A 16,164-nucleotide genomic window follows, 5' to 3' on the forward strand; every position below is an offset into this window, starting at 1 on the left:
CAGCAATACGCTCAATGATTTTACCGAATTTACGACACTCATCCATCGATGACTTTGCAAAATTCAGGATTATCGCTGCTATACAGGGGTGGCTAAACTCTGTCTTTCAAAGTTTTCGTTCTTTTATAATGGAGGTGATATAACCAGTGTTGATCACAGTAATGAGCAATACTATGCAAGTAGAAGTCATGCTGTAAATTCTCATTTAATGATAAATAGAAGTAGCGATTCCTAAGATAGGTAAACAAAGGCTACCTTTTGAAAGAAATAAAAAGTGAAATGTCTAAAAAGTACTCAAATATGTAGTTTTAAAACTAGATTTGACCAAGGCTTCGCAGTTGTAGTCAATCGGTGGTGGGTACTTTCAAAATTGAAAGTTGCATCTTTGCGACTAGCTATAGAAAGATTCCTCACGGATATGCAAATGATGCACTTTACTGCATGTGTCAAATCACTAGGCGTGCCATGGAAGAGGCATGTGTACCAGGGTTTGCTGACCCCTGATATAGATGGATGCGATGTTTCATCTTCTCTCCCTTTTCAGTATGCAAGATACTTGATGAAAACCGATCCGTCAATAGCCCGTAAGGTGTACAGGCGGGCTTGTGAGATACATCTACCCAAGAAGCCACACATACATATACACTGGTCGTCGTTTGAGGAAGTTCAAGGTAATGTCATTTGCGGATCACGTTTGCATGATAACTTTATGCGTGTATTTTTATATACCACAGGTAATTATCATAGCGCTGCCAAGATTCTGGTGGAATTGGAGAAGACTTTACCGAATTTGTTGATGGTGAAGCTTCGACGTGAGCAATTAGTTTGTAATTAGTCTTTGTTTGACGATATGATAACTCCGGTGTTTTGCTGCAGCAAGCCGAGAGTCTTCTCAAACAATACTCGACCGCTTTGGAAAAGGTGGAAGAGCGCTGCTTTTTCATTCGAAAATACGTGTGGTTCCTGGTCAATGTGTCCAAGAAAATTAGCGAGGCCAGGCAAGTGCTGAAAGACGCCATTTCCAAGATAGGCGACGAGGTATGTAAAACATAATTTGCGGAAGACGTTTGCCGCATTGTCCTCTCTGTATGTGTTCAGGAGCAACTGTATAAGGATCTGGTCGGGTTGGAATTTTCCCATGGTGACGAGGAGAGCTTCTGCAAGGCATGCGACCTGGCGCTGGAAAGTCAACACCTCGGCGGCGAAGAGAGCAAGTCCCAAAGAAAGCAGGAGTACATGGAAGACTTTGGCAAGGACGCCACTCTGTAAGGGTTTCGGTGGTGGAGATTTCAAAGTGTCTAGTGTGATGATTTTGATTGATCTGGCACAGGGTACAAAATGTCTACGACGAGCATCAGAAGCTGTACCGGAGTCGTAAGGAAAGGCTGCAGACTGCGGCGGAATCGGCCCAATCCAAAAAGCCAAAGACTGAGGCCTCCAGCCCGACCAGTGGCAGTAAGATTGAGACGACAGCCGGTGCACGACAAACGTGAGATCTTGTCATCGCTTTTTCCGACAGCTTCACTAATGCTTTTGTTTTGAGCAGATATTCAACAAAACCGACCACAAACGAAAGCTACACAACTCAAACCTCCATCCAACAAGCGGCGACGGCACAAGCAACCGCCCAAGCGTATCAACAAGCTGCCACCGGGGACACTACGAGTTTATACTACCAGAACTACTGGAACTATCAACAAAAGCCAGCAGAGGCAAGAATTGCGTATATTTTGGAAGAAAAAAATATCAATCATGATAAATATTTTTTGCTACAGGCAGCAGCCCAGCAGCAGTACCAACAACAGTACACCAACAAAAAGTACACCAACAGTACACTAACAGTGAAAAAAATTTCATTGAATACAAATTGAATAACGCAGGTGCAGAAGCAAATTGAAGAACGCTCACGAGATGGAAGCATATTTCGTCTTTGTTCTCATCCATGAAACTCATAAACGTCGTAAAATTGTTTTGGTTTGGTTTGAACCATATTCGCCTGAAGTATATAAGCATGTCAGTTTTGGCCGGGGCCTGTCGGCTTTTGAAATCACTTACTTTGGTTCTTCGAGGCTGTGCGTATTTGTTGGGCCTTTTCTGACCGTTGTTTGCCATTTTATGAGTGACTTTTGCTCGGACCTTAGGTTTGGGTTTCCCATGTGGTTTTGATGGTTGCGCGCACACTTTTGGTGTCGAGGAGGCTAACGGCGGTGATCGTCGGCACAAGTCCTTCGCTGGTGACGATCCAAACGATATCTGTGATTGTAGCATTTTCAAATGGTTTACTTGTTAATAAAGCGCAAAATGTGCAGTTACTTCGCTTAGCAGTTGATCTGTCGTCGTATCAAAGATGTCAGGCTTACGCCGTTTCTTAATATGCTTCGGTGATTTCGGATCGATGTTCTCCGGTTCCGCGATCTGAAATACGGAAGGAGTTGGATGAGCTGAAGAAAATACATAAACGCCGGTTGAAAGGTATTGACCTTAAAGAACTAGCTAGATCATTGGAAACCGCTACAGTTATGGGTGAACAAATAGCTCATGCTAGCATTCTTCGAAATACCTATGGGACACATCCAAGCTTCAGTATGACTCCCAAAACGCCACCGTCGTAACAAGAATCGATGGAAGGAGATAACAGAAGTCAGGCGCCGTATGCACCTGATGATAATGAGCTAGGATATCCCATTGTCCGCGAAGCCAACACTACAAAACAACAGTCGGTAGGAACATCAGCGGATACGGTGAACAGGGGGCATGTAAATATGCTAATTTCGGGAGAACCTGAACCGGAATATCTTGAGGGTCGAATTAAAGATTTACACAACGAATTATCACAAATGCGAGTAAAGTTGCAACAATCAAAGAATTATGAGAACCAGGCAACACATCTTGCGTAACGATGGGAAGATGAATATCGCAGTGTGTGTTTGGATTTCAAACGAAATAAGAAAAAAATGATTTACGAGCTAACCTAAAGCTGTCCGAATCGCGTGTGGCTGAGCAAGCAGCGGAGTTACTTGACAGATTGGAAGATACTGGACGTTCGCATGTACGTCTACCCTCATCGTTAGGTCCGGACAACAGTGATGTTCGCTCGACGCCTAATCGCGTCCACAATACAGCAGGTAGAGAAGAAATTCCATGCAAAGACGAGTCACGACATAATCACGCATACAATATAGAAGGCAGAGATGAGGTTCCACGCCGTGGTGCGTCACAACAACGCAACCCGAACTGTCCAGAAGGCAGGAATGAGTTTATGCGCGGCGGTGCGTCGCTACTACGCAACCCAGCCTATAATACAGCAGGCAGAGACGAGTTTCAACACGAGGGTTGGTCACAACAACGCAATCCTGGCTTTACTATACTTGGTGAAGAAGAGTCTTACGAGCTAACCAGAGATCAGCTGAAATGCCGAACACCAGGCAGACGTCAACACATGTTGCCGGATACGGATAAATTCAAAGAACTCGTACAACGCCTAGACGATCCTGAAGACAAACCCCTAGTTACGTGGATATTAAAACAAATCAATAACACCAACACGGGCAGTAGCCATGAACCAAGAGATAAATTATTCTACCAAGCTCTACGTAGTAAACTCGAAAAGGCGGGCAGAATAGAACAGGCGCTTAATTTATCTCGCGTCTACAATGCCAATGAACGGGACACTTGGAGAGATATGATGGGTTCCCTTATACAATGGTATCCTAACAGTCGCACGGACAAAGAGGAAGTCATTGAGAATTTCGCTGAACGCTTCAGTTGGAAACAAATGCCAGGACCCCAACTTTACGAAGTTTTTGGAAAATTGGAGCGTATTTTCTGACTGTTGTTTGCCATTTTATGAGTGACTTTTGCTCGGACCTTAGCGTACGGTTTGGGTTTCCCATGTGGTTTTGATGGTTGCGCGCACACTTTTGGTGTCGAGGAGACTAACGGCGGTGTTCGTCGGTACAAGTACGGCGGTGTTCGTCGGTATAAGTCCTTCGTTGGTGACGATTCAAACGATATCTGCGATTGTAGCATTTTCAAATGGTTTACTTGTTAATAAAGCGCAAAATGTGCAGTTACTTCGCTTAGCCGTTGATCTGTCGTCGTATCAAAGATGTCAGGTTTACGCCGTTTCTTAATATGCTTTGGTGATTTCGGATCGATGTTCTCTGGTTCCGACATCGTAGGACTCTGGATCTGGAATTGCATGCATGCTCATTTGGGAACAGACCTACTAGAATGCATACAAAACAAGATTACTTTTGGTCGTTTTGAAATGCGCTGGTTTTTTCTCTTTGTAATTTCGGAAAGGAACTTTTCCTGAAAAGGAGGTACGCTGATCGGATGGGAATCGTGACAACGCCATTGCTCACGAAGTGCATGACCTCGGCGAACACTGCAGTGTATGTTGGCAGAGGTGATCAAAGTAGTCAGGAAATCTACTAAAGTGGAGGTAGCGTTGTAAAAATCTACTCAAGTACGAGTAGAAGTACTTCTTCCATAAGCCATCTAAAACTAATTGAAGTAGAATTGACTGACTTTAAATCTACTCAAGTAAGTAGTTTTGAAAACAGTCTTAATTCCTTCGCATGCCAACTCGTTTCTGAAATGCAGGCCTTTGTGATTCGAATTCAATGAACAACTTGTAAAAAGCGCGCAAAGTTATTACAAAACTATCACCCCTCATGGCGCTCGTAAATCATATTTATTTGCAGTTCACGAGAGATTGAGGCATGTGTGACGTCCTCAAAGTATTTTAAGGGGTTCTGCGACACTTTGCGACATGATTTCTAACTTATTCAAGGTTCTTTGAGGGTAAATCATACAAAGATGGTCTACTTTATAACTGCTAAACCGCCAGGGTTCACATCACGGAATGTCTGCCGGGGATAAAATATCCTACTGTGCAAACTCATTTTAATTGCCTGTCATCCATTAGCCAACGGTAGGCCTAAATTGTGGTGCCAAGTGATAACTGTTCAAGACCAGGCAGCAGTATCAGAGCGCAACTAATTATTGTGTCCAACCTATGCAATAGTAAGGACAGGCCAAGTCAAGAACTCGTATTTGACGTATTATGACACGCAGCAGCAGAAATATTATCAATTAAATTTGCTTCAAAACAATAAAATTATTCACAATATGATAATATTTTCAAATTCGCGGTACACACTGGCCTACTGCACAACGCAGATCACTGCTGCAGGATAACTGAGCTAAATCTCGACCAAAACTGGTCAACGCTCCAGATTACCTGACCAGGATCTGACATGCACTTCACCTACTGTCATATGCCATTGCATTTCATAGCTTGTCCGTCTTATGCTATCTCGCTACTTTTCATTCAGTGAGCATGCCTCTTATCTACATGCTCTTGCTAAGCCAAGATGGGTGTCTGACCTAAAGCTCGGGTGTCTGACCAAAAGCTCGAAAACCGCTGTCCAATCGTTTACCTTCAACGGGGCCGGCTTAGCAGCTCCGGCAAGCGACAATATTTGCACTTCCTTTTCCTTCACCATTTTCTCAAGCTCTTGAATTCGGATTTCTTTTTTCCCAACTGCATACTCAAGATCGGCGATATCGTTCCTGCACTTATCCATTTCGTCCTTAGCATTCTTTACTTTGCCCCCCTCCATACTGAGCAGGTCCTCCGTGTCTTTCTGCAGATGGCAACAAGTCAAGGTAAGGACACAAACTGAATTGATGTACGGCGAAACAACAGACCAGGTGCTGTCGGAGAAATTCGACTTCTTTTCTTAGTTTGGTGTCGCTGTTGTCGCGGTTGGTCGCTTTGCTTTGTATGTCGCCTTTCTCCTGTTCCAGCTGCTGCATTTTCTTTCTCAACCCATCTTCAAACGACTGCCGGGAGCCTAACAGCTCTGTCACCTATGGAACGGTGGAGGTGGTCAGTAACGAAGTACTTCTACTTTTCAGTACTCAAGCATCACTACTTGCTCGAGTGGTTATGATTTTAAACTACTTCTACTTCAGTTTTTAGGCAAAATGAGGCGTAGAATATTTCTAGGAATTACCACTTCTATTTGTACTAGAGTAGCAATTAACGACATTACATCTACTTTAGTCCCAATGTTGACTACTTTGACCAACTCTGCGGGATGATGTTCAGAGAATATTCAAATCTCAGGCCAATTTGAATGTTTCAAACTAGGGTGGTTATCACAGACTACATCATGGTGATCTCGAACAAAGTCGTGACATTTTGTGTTATAGTCAAGCATAGAGTATAATGAAGTAAATGTACCAGTAAATCAATTCCCAAGCATTATCTCTAAACCAGGGTTCTTAAACTTGGGAGTCAGTGCACTAGTTTTTAGGGATCCGCAAAAGGACAAAACGTCATCAAGAAACTACAAAAACATCATCCTTTGAGGATGACGTCACGAGAGGAACTGTATCCACCTTGTCTAGTCATCAGTTATCTTATTTTAGGCATAGAATAGCCTGAATATTGTCGAGCTTGATATGATGACGTTCCATTATTCGGCTTCTGAAATTTTTGGGCTATGAGATCAAAAAAGATCAAGAACCACTGCTCTAAACATAATCAGTAATCACCTACCATGAAACGATCACACAACAGGGTTTTCATGATACCTCGTGATTGGCCTAAGAAATATAGTTGAGTGTTAAAACCCTCACACTTGTGTAAAATATGTATGCGTGGTTATAAAATAATGAAAATATTCAAATAAGGAATTGCTGCAATAAATACAACACTAGAGGTGATCAATAACAAAGTACCTCTTCTTTAGCTGACTTCAATTCATTTTCCAGTTCCGAAACCTTACCGCCCAGTCTGGAGCATTCCTCCGATTTTGTAGCCAATGACGCCTGTTGTGTCAATAAAGAGTGCATAGAATAATTGTAGTAAATATTTAAAAAATATATGAATAGGCTACTACTAAAATATATGAATGACACCGGCCTAGCGGTACCTGAACCGAGTTTATACATTTCTCGTTCAGGCATTATCAAATGCTTAGAAGGTTCTATAACAAAAAGATATCATCAATTTTGAAGTACCGTACCAGCTAATTGAATAGACCCTTGGAGGTGCCGAACTTTAATATACAAATCGAGTAATATACACACATTGGCATAAACCGGAGTGTTTTCGGCTAACGCTTGTCAGTCATGTTCGTTTAACTCTAATTGCACGCGATACTCTGCTTGTGAGTTTTCAGTCAATCTTACTCAAACCCAAATCAGTTCAGTTCCGTTTATTAATAATTTTATCCAATTAAAACACCATAAGATTGAGATCAAATGAAAAGGTAGGAAGGAGTCGAAACGTCTTGAGCAGTCACTCAATCAATCACCAATCTTGGCATTAATGATTCTTACGAGTTACCAGTTATGCTATATTTGGCTACTTGCAGGCCAGGTTTACTTTAGATAGAATAAGTACATACCGTCAACTCTATCTCTATCTTTTCTTTGGCTATTCGCGTTTCTTCCATTCCATTCGTCAGAACATCGATAATACGTGCTAGGTTGTTTCCCTGGAATAGAAATACCATAGGATTCAAGATAAAATATGTTGAAATCAACGACGGATTGTGATATAACCTTCTCTGATGCAATGGACAAACGTGTAAGTAACAAAGCAATGTATTCGTTGCTTTTCTTTTGCATATCATCCATGGCGATTGACAGTTCCGCTTCCTAAAAACAAATCCAATCAGATCTGACAAAATCGAGAAGTTCCTGAAACAAGTCAATTTCACTTTTTCTGCCGCTGCCGCCATTAACGATGAGATGTTGTCATTCAACCCTGAGATTGCATTCTCCATTTCAGCCTTCAAGTTACTTTCTTTACTCGCGGTTTTACTCGCGGCTTCTTCAAGCCTTTGTGTAAAAAGATATAGCTTGAGAATGGATCCTAGTGCCGTCAAATTTTAGTCAGGGTTTGAGTGGTCGGACCTTGCAGTGTTGATAAATTCATTCTTCGTTTTCCCACTATATCTAGTTCCTAAGCTGAATTTTATGAATTCATTGATTACCGTACTACTAGAATTGTCATTATTATGAAATTCCTTTGTCACAGTAGGGTTACCAAAAATGCACATGACAGTTTTGTCATAACTATGACAACAGATTTCGTAATTTGGGGTACAGTGTTGTGAACGAGAACAGAATTTTATGATTAAATAACGGAACTTTCAATTACAGCTCTAAACCTTGTCACGTTGAGAGGCCTTCAGCATGCAATCATTATTTATGTATGATACAAATACATGAGGTAGCACATAGATGCCAGCCTCTGTTACTGAGGTGAAGAATAACTGCTGATATATTTTTAGTAAACGACCAAGATTTATAAAGACTACCTAACGGATTTTTAACATCATATATATAATGAATCCATTTCGTTGCATATACATCGGCTAGTTTCCAGACTTTTGCTTTGAAAGCGGTTGTTAGCGATTAACCCTACTCCCGCGGTCGGCCTCCAGGCCAAATTTTAATTCATCAACCAAAAAGTTCATAAAACGCAGACAACGGGAGTTGAACCGACGCCCAATATATCGCCGTGATCAGGAAATAGCAGCCTAACAAACTGAGCTACTCGGAAGGCTCAAGCGAGAGAGGTGACGATGATATTGAAACCAGTCTACGAGATTTCTCAAAAGTGAAAGAGAAATTTGTTTTTCGTTTTCACGTGATGTGATACATAATCCTTCCCATGGTGAATGACCATGTGGTTGCCTTACATATCAATTTCAGCATTCAAACAAGACATTACTGAGCTTGAAATCTTTACGCAACCGTGAGCACCGCGACTGGGAAGTTTTAGTTATAAGCGTTACTCATGGCCGCCGCTGATTACGTCATCGCGATGGAGGCAACGCGCGTTGTAATTCGTGTTTATTTGACTTTGCCTGGTCCAGTTATATAAGTCCAAATACATGTTACTGATCTTATAGATACTATTGATCGTGCATAACTAACAAAATGTTCAATTTGCAACTGCACAAGGCCATCGTAAGTAAATATATTGCTTTGTTTGACACTTCTCGTAGGCGCGCGATTTCTCTTGTTGCTTCATTTCATATCAATTTGAAACGTGTTCTACACATCGAATGTCCGATACAGGTTTGTCAGTATATGGGCATATTATCACCATCTATTCATTGAAGTCTACAGTAACTTCGTATAACATATAAAACGGATGATTCAACGGTCTGTATGATCTTGTTATTACAGGCGCGAGTACCGTACACTCACGCCAACTTACACACCCATGTCTGCAGTGTTTAGCACTGGCGTCGTGTAACTTATATAAGACAATCCTTCGTGATACTGATCTTGTTGAAGTGTTATGGACTGCATCTAACTATGTGTGTGACAATCAACTGTATAAGACAATCGTAAGTGAATGTATATATATTAGGGTTGTCCAAAATTTGGAAAATCTTACAAATCCTCCGTTGTAATGTCTTATTCTATAGATAATTGATAAAAAACGACACTGGGCCTAAAAGAAGCTATCAGGAAGGCCGTTTAGATTTCGTGCAAAGCGTTTGAAAGTAGCTGCTGAAGAATGGGCGTGCCACCGACCATAGATCGGCGAGAAGACTAGTAATCACGAAACCACGACTCTTGATTGGCTAATCGGTAATGCTTCAATGACCACGACAGCAGCAGCTTGCTGATTAGGCGATCAAGGAGTCTGCTACCGGCGGCGATTGTGAAAGCGCATTGTATGTAGGTTGACAGATAATGATTTAGGATTGATTCAGGGTATGTTGAGGTACGAAATACATGATGAACAATCAACAGCTGCTTCACAAAAACATCTAAAGCTTGACCGCTTTATTGTGAAGGAAACTGCCGTAGCCTATATGCCTTGTTTTCAACGAGGGAAAGCATAGGCGCTTATGCAAGTGGCGACGGACTCCTAGTTTCAGAAAGGATATATCATTCTTGAATACAAATATAAAGCTTAACAACGACACTATAATTTGTTTTATCTTATTGGGCTCAGGTTGTAGTACATAGTTGAAGTTTTGAATGCTCTTAAGGATCGGCTGAATCAGCGGGCTATGCTTGGCACTTATCAGATGCTCACATCAAATTGTATTCACTTGCAAGTGTTGTCAAAGTCCTTAATGATAACGCAGAAAAGAGGTGTAAAAGTAAGCACATACTATGCTGGATATGATATGTCAATGATATGGCAAAGTCCTTAATAATCGTGCAGAAAAGGGGTGTAAAAAGAACAGAAAATGCTTCATAGTGCTTAGTATCCAGCTTAGTTTGTATATCATATCAAGCATAGTCTGTGCTTAAATTTACACCTCGTTACTGTGGCATCATTAGGGACTTTGAAAACACTTACAAGTGAATTCAATGTGCTGTTAACATCTGATAAGTGCCTAGCCAAACCTGATACAGCCGATCCCTAGAGCATTCAAAACTTCAACTATGTACTACAACCTGGGCCCAATAAGATCCCACAAATTATAGTGTCGTTGCTAAGCTTTATATTTGTATTCAAGAATGATATATCCTTTCTGAAACTAGGAATCCGTCGCCACATGCATAAGCGCCTATGCTTTCCCTCGTTGAAAACAAGGCATATAGGCTACGGCAGTTTCCTTCACAATAAAGCGGCCATGCTTTAGACGTTTTTGTGAAGCAGCTGTTGTTTGTTTATCGTGTATTTCGTACCTCAATATACCCTGAATCAGTCCTAAATCATTATCTGTCAACCTACATACAATGCGCTTTCACAGTCGCCGCCGGAAGCAGACTTCTTGATCACCTAATCAGCAAGCTGCTGCTATCGTGGTCATTGAAGCATTGCCGATTAGCCAATCAAGAGCCGTGGTTTCGTGATTACTAGTCTTCTCGCCGTTCTATGGTCGGTGGCACGCCCATTATTCGGCAGCTACTTTCAAACGCTTTGCACGAAATCTAAACGGCCTTTCTGTGAGCTTCTTTTAGGCCCAGTGTCGTTGTTTATCAATAATCTATAGAATAAGACATTACAACGGAGGATTTGTAAGATTTTCCAAATTTTGGACAACCCTAATATATATGGCCTTATGTGGCAATGCTCATACGTGCGAGGCATTTTTCACGTAACAGAATATTGCTTTATTTCACACCAATTTGAAGCGTGTTCTATCCAACTAATTCCCGATATTATGGTTGCAATGAACTCTTGCGATCAACAACTACTCTAAAACGAAAATTGTGTCTGCTTACGATGTGTAGAACGGAAGATATAAGGAATTATAAGATTTGCGTTAATTCAGGCGAACTGAGCTACACATTATATTTTACGGGAAACGTTGTTCTGTATTCAATCTGCATTTTGAACTGGTTATGCCATAAGGCAATGGGTTATATATAGCTGGTCGTATGCGTATCGACAATCGCTATTTATAGACGATCATTGTAACCATTTATGACCCCTACAACGCAAGATGTCGTTAATTGATTGAAGCGTGTTTGTGAAAAACTGTGCATGGATCCTCTAGGATCCACCAGCGGCGAAAGGGTTAAGTGATCATGTCTACACGCATTGTAGTAAGATTATTTCACGTGAATATTTAGACACTTATTCCATTAAATTACATATCAATTAATTATTTGAAAAGCGGTCTCACTTTTGAGCAAGTTCCTCTTTTTCAGCAGTCATATTCTTTAATATAGCATTGATATCTTTAACGGCATGCCACGTTTGTTTGGACAGTTCATACTGCTCTCTGACCCTTTGCAACAATTGATTCTTCTCCTCAGCAATTTCAGTCGCCACTCGCAGTTGATTCTCCAAGTCCGACACAGCCAATTTCTCACCTCGCTGAAATCACAATTTCACAGAACATCACAAAGAAATTTAGCATGTAAACATCAAGCTTACCTTGATAGTAGCAATGACGCAGAGAAGTTCTTTCAGAGAATATTGTAGTTCATTTTTAGTAGATGCGAGTTCCTCAATCTGTGACTGCTTCGTACACAGTTCATCTTTGAGATCACGCAAATACGAGTTCTTCTCTGCTACTTTGTTAGAAAATGTGGAACCGTGATTAAAAAACAATAAGACATAATAGTTATATTTTCTGTTACATTCTCTTTCCCAATTTTCGCTGGATTTGGCCACAAATTCCTCCATGGCGACAAAATCATCCAAAAGTTTCTGTTCCAATAAAGACTGTATAATATTAATAGCTATTCAGCCTCTTACTGTGTCTCCGGTATCCACTGAACACCGATGCCAGCCAATTGTTTAGTGTTGCATTGATAATATTTACTGAGCTGTGTGGGAAATTCAAACAAGTGAGTACGCTACTCAACCATGTGTTTATCTACTCTAAAATCACAATCCTTGTTTGAACCCCAATTCATACTTACATTCACAACTACCTGAAGCTTGCAAAACAATGAAAAGATAGAAATGTGTCGAAATCATAAGTTTGGATGGATTCATGATTCATTCAGCCGTCTCAACTAACGATACATACTTTACCACAGCAACATATGTTAGATTTTATATTAGAGTCAAACAATGTGAGGACATTTGGGAGTTAACCTTAACTTACGACTTGTAACTAAAATACTGTGTAGCAATCAGAACTTCACTTGGCAATGAGTGGTAATGCATGTATCCATGAGGAATTTATTGAAAAAAAAAATGCTCACAATTACAATTAGTATTAGGCCGAGAAAACTTACCTGAATTTTCATTTTTTTCTTTTCATCCTCAACACGAAGTGCTTCCGACATTTGCTTACACGATGTTAACGTGTCATCAAACCTTGTCAACTTCTCTTTGATGAGCATACACATATGTCGTGTGGAGTCTAGCCTATAATTATGTTACAATCAAGTAGTTGGACGAACATATCAAACTCAAACATATAAAATAAAAGTCCCCGTTGATTTTCAATGACAGAAGATCAGCTTTCTCCACACAATTTACAAAGTGGAATCCAAACTATCAGGCACCTCATTTTACAAACAGTATCAAAGGTTGACGGCTGCTCAATTTTTATTATCAAACCTCTTAACAGTAGACTCTCGACTTTTGATTTCCTCTTCTAGCTTCCGTTCAGCCGCTTCTTTGTTTATTCTGCATTCCAACATCGACTTCGGCAGAGTGTCCATTGCATCCTTCAAAGTCTTGACCTCTTTTTCCTAAAAGGTATGATGTCATCGTCATATCGCTTATGGGGTGGAAACACTGAATAGTCAGATCAATGTGATGGAAGGTAAATCACTTTTTCCTTCATACTCATGTCCACTTTTTCTGCCTCTGATTGTGGCATTTCCAAGGCATTCTGTAAATAATACAGATTTTTGTATTGGTTTATCTTTATTTATGAAATGAAACATAAATTTGTGTAAACTGCTGGCATAAAGTATATTGTTAACTCCTGGTTCTCATGCAATCATAACACATGCCGTAAGAATGCTATGAACATTATCAATTTCAGTCTCGTCTCATGAGGATTCATATGGTTCCTGCTACCGCAGTACCTGTACCCATTGCAGTATGAATCCTAATAAATCTGCATAATGCTTATAGCCTGTGATTGTTTTTTAAAGTTAGTATGTAATGACATTACGTACAGCAACAGTGAAATCCGGGTACAAATCATCAACATATCGCTTCAGGTGGATCTCTGCTAATAGCCTATATTCCAATTTATAACTGTTAATTGCTACACTCACAGTATAACACAAGATTATATTCTTGGTCCCATTTAACAACACATGGACATTGGACATATAGTAACCCTTATATAACACGTATTGGTCATGGGCAGGCCTGTTTATTTTTGGATGTTGGGTTTTATTTTTGGATATTCTCCAAAAATAAGATTTGAAAACATCCAAAAATAAGCTTTTTTTGGATGATGTTTTATTCAAGTTTTTTAGTGAAATAAACGTGTCAGAGCAGTGTAAATACTGTTGAAACAACCAGTAAACTCACAAAAACAGCATGTGTGTGAGGGAGGGGGTCTCCGAAACGCTAAAAATACTTTCACTCACTGGAAGGATCAGAGGCGTGGCGACAAGGGTTGAAGAGGCGGCATGGTATGAATTCGTGCGAATATGGTGCGGGTGGGACCTTGTGACGCAGGCCGAATACCGCCACCTCTACAACAGTCACTTCGTCCCCACGATGATTGGACTGAATGGCTACCTCCGACGGCAACAGGACTTGATCCGGGAAAAGAAAAGTATGTACCCCAAGTTTGTTGATACATGTTGATTGTCAATTAAGAGGATGACCACTTGATTGACTAGACACCGTACCAAACTCCTCGAGGTTATGAACGATAAAAGTCCGGCCTGTGCACCTTCGCTGCAGTGGGGGATCCGACTAATCGTCCTCGAACCCATGGCCACAGAGCTGAGCACCACCGTCACAAAGATTCAGGGACTTGGTCATCTGATATTGATACGTGTTTCTATTAAAGTTTCGATCGACAATGTGAAACTCGCCAAGTCCTGTTAACGACCACTAACCTACTCGTGATTGCTCTGGATCCTGGACAAATGCTACTTGCTCTATTGTTCTGCCAAGTGTTGTCTAATTGCGCTGTCGTAATTCAACAAAGTTTGCTCAAGTCACAGTAGCTTTCACATATAACTTGTCTGAAACTATTTTTCTATGATGTTTTATATCTCTAGTTAATAGACACGTGCCTGATTTCTCGCTTTTGGGAATCGAGATAAATTCTATTATATCTGGCAGACCGGCAACGGTTCCGCGGACCTACGGTTGAGAACTACTGATGTAAACTATCTGAAACTTCTTTTTATTTTAGAAACATCAAAGGAAGTAGTTTTTATATAAATAACAACATTCAAGTGGATAGTGGAAGTATCCTAAAATCATAATCCACTTAAGTAGTTAAGCATATTTTGTTATTGAACACCTCTGTTCATTACATTGGATTAATAAAAGTGGCACTTTGGAAGCAGTAAACGGGTATGTAAATGAAAAAACATCCTACAGAACAGAATATATAGCTATGAGAAAGTTCAAGAGCATTTGCTCATTACTTATAATATACTTACCATCTCGGCTTTATTCTGTTTGCAATCTTGCGCTAAAAGCTCAAGATATTTAGCCTGTAAATATGATGAATGAAGAAACTCCATCGACTTCGATTTTACTGGTGACAGCGGCGTTGGACTCTTTTCTCCATTGGAGCCTGTTAAGTATTAAAAATTACATTACTACGTACACCAAACGTGGCCAATCGGTCCAAATTCAAGGGTCATATACTTTGCCACTTCACCCTCAAGGGTACCAATACACACACAAACTGCCAAGAAGACACAGTGGTGAAGCATGACGGCTAGTAACCTATAGGTCGCGGGTTCCATCATTGATCACAAGGGAATTTTCGAAATTTATTGTATTGTATAAAAATGAATTGCCCGGGTTATATATTGCAAACTTGCAAGGCCAACCAAAAGTTTGATTAACCTTATCTCGTGATTTGGGGTGTTGATGACTCAAATATAAGTTTCGAAGCAATTAAATAGCAAGGGGCCAGCCACATTTTTCGTAGATCATCGTGAATTACTACGAAGTAGAACAGGGCTCGGAAACCTTTGTATACATGGCAGTAAAGTAGAGTAATTTGTGGCAGATATATTTCACTTGATATTATACGTAGCACTTCGCACGATTTATAGTCACTGGGTCTCTTGCTTTTATTATTGGTACCCCTTCTTCAAAATTAAATATGAACCCAATCTATAGAATTGAGTCTTGACTATATTCGCATTTATGAGAGAACGTGTCGTCCAACATCCGACCTTGCATGTGCGCTCGCAGAAAGATCGTCGGCAAATGAAACCTTTGCACAAAAAGATTGAAGCATCTTCGCTATTAATACATCCAAAATCCAAGTAATCCTGTCCTTGCCAAGTGAGCCGAACTATATACAGATGTGAATCACAGTATATGCAAGTGATATTTTTATTGACCAAATTCGTTCATTTCATTTGAAATATTTTTGCCATTAATGCACACTGATTTTTCATGACATAATGCTTATAAAAGTCACCAAGAAATAAAAGGCACTCCTTCCACACTGAAGTATAACCTCATCTTTCCATACGCGCACCGATTTATTTCAAAAACAAAATTCCTTTCACACTCAGGGTTGTAATGAC

The 16,164-nt window shown here is 40.4% G+C and overlaps 2 protein-coding genes across 2 annotated transcripts; one reads left to right on the forward strand and one right to left on the reverse strand.

Annotated features, from left to right (window-relative positions):
* Nucleotides 1-389: 389 nt before the first annotated feature.
* Nucleotides 390-1,653, forward strand: LOC145460059 (pre-mRNA-processing factor 39-like). Its single transcript, XM_080338465.1, has 5 exons — nt 390-671; nt 735-812; nt 877-1,038; nt 1,099-1,265; nt 1,331-1,653. Exons 1-3 carry the CDS (start codon nt 419-421, stop codon nt 987-989), a joined length of 444 nt encoding a protein of 147 aa, XP_080194591.1. The 5' UTR covers nt 390-418; the 3' UTR covers nt 990-1,038; nt 1,099-1,265; nt 1,331-1,653.
* A 54-nt stretch (nt 1,654-1,707) lies between these two features.
* LOC145460056 (uncharacterized) lies at nt 1,708-16,141 on the reverse strand. Its single transcript, XM_080338461.1, has 19 exons — nt 15,055-16,141; nt 13,245-13,304; nt 13,028-13,161; nt 12,700-12,832; nt 12,094-12,163; nt 11,888-12,027; nt 11,634-11,827; nt 7,743-7,863; nt 7,585-7,680; nt 7,428-7,517; nt 6,757-6,846; nt 5,719-5,880; nt 5,448-5,654; nt 4,255-4,314; nt 4,075-4,191; nt 3,868-4,014; nt 2,314-2,415; nt 2,056-2,253; nt 1,708-1,996 (listed from the first exon to the last, which is right to left on the reverse strand). Exons 1-19 carry the CDS (start codon nt 15,136-15,138, stop codon nt 1,937-1,939), a joined length of 2,265 nt encoding a protein of 754 aa, XP_080194587.1. The 5' UTR covers nt 15,139-16,141; the 3' UTR covers nt 1,708-1,936.
* Between the last annotated feature and the right edge of the window lie 23 nt (nt 16,142-16,164).

The sequence above is a fragment of the Botryllus schlosseri genome, unplaced genomic scaffold (assembly GCF_051294905.1).
Source record: "Botryllus schlosseri isolate E-star unplaced genomic scaffold, Bs_hap1 Bs41a, whole genome shotgun sequence".
Lineage (NCBI taxonomy): Eukaryota > Metazoa > Chordata > Ascidiacea > Stolidobranchia > Styelidae > Botryllus > Botryllus schlosseri.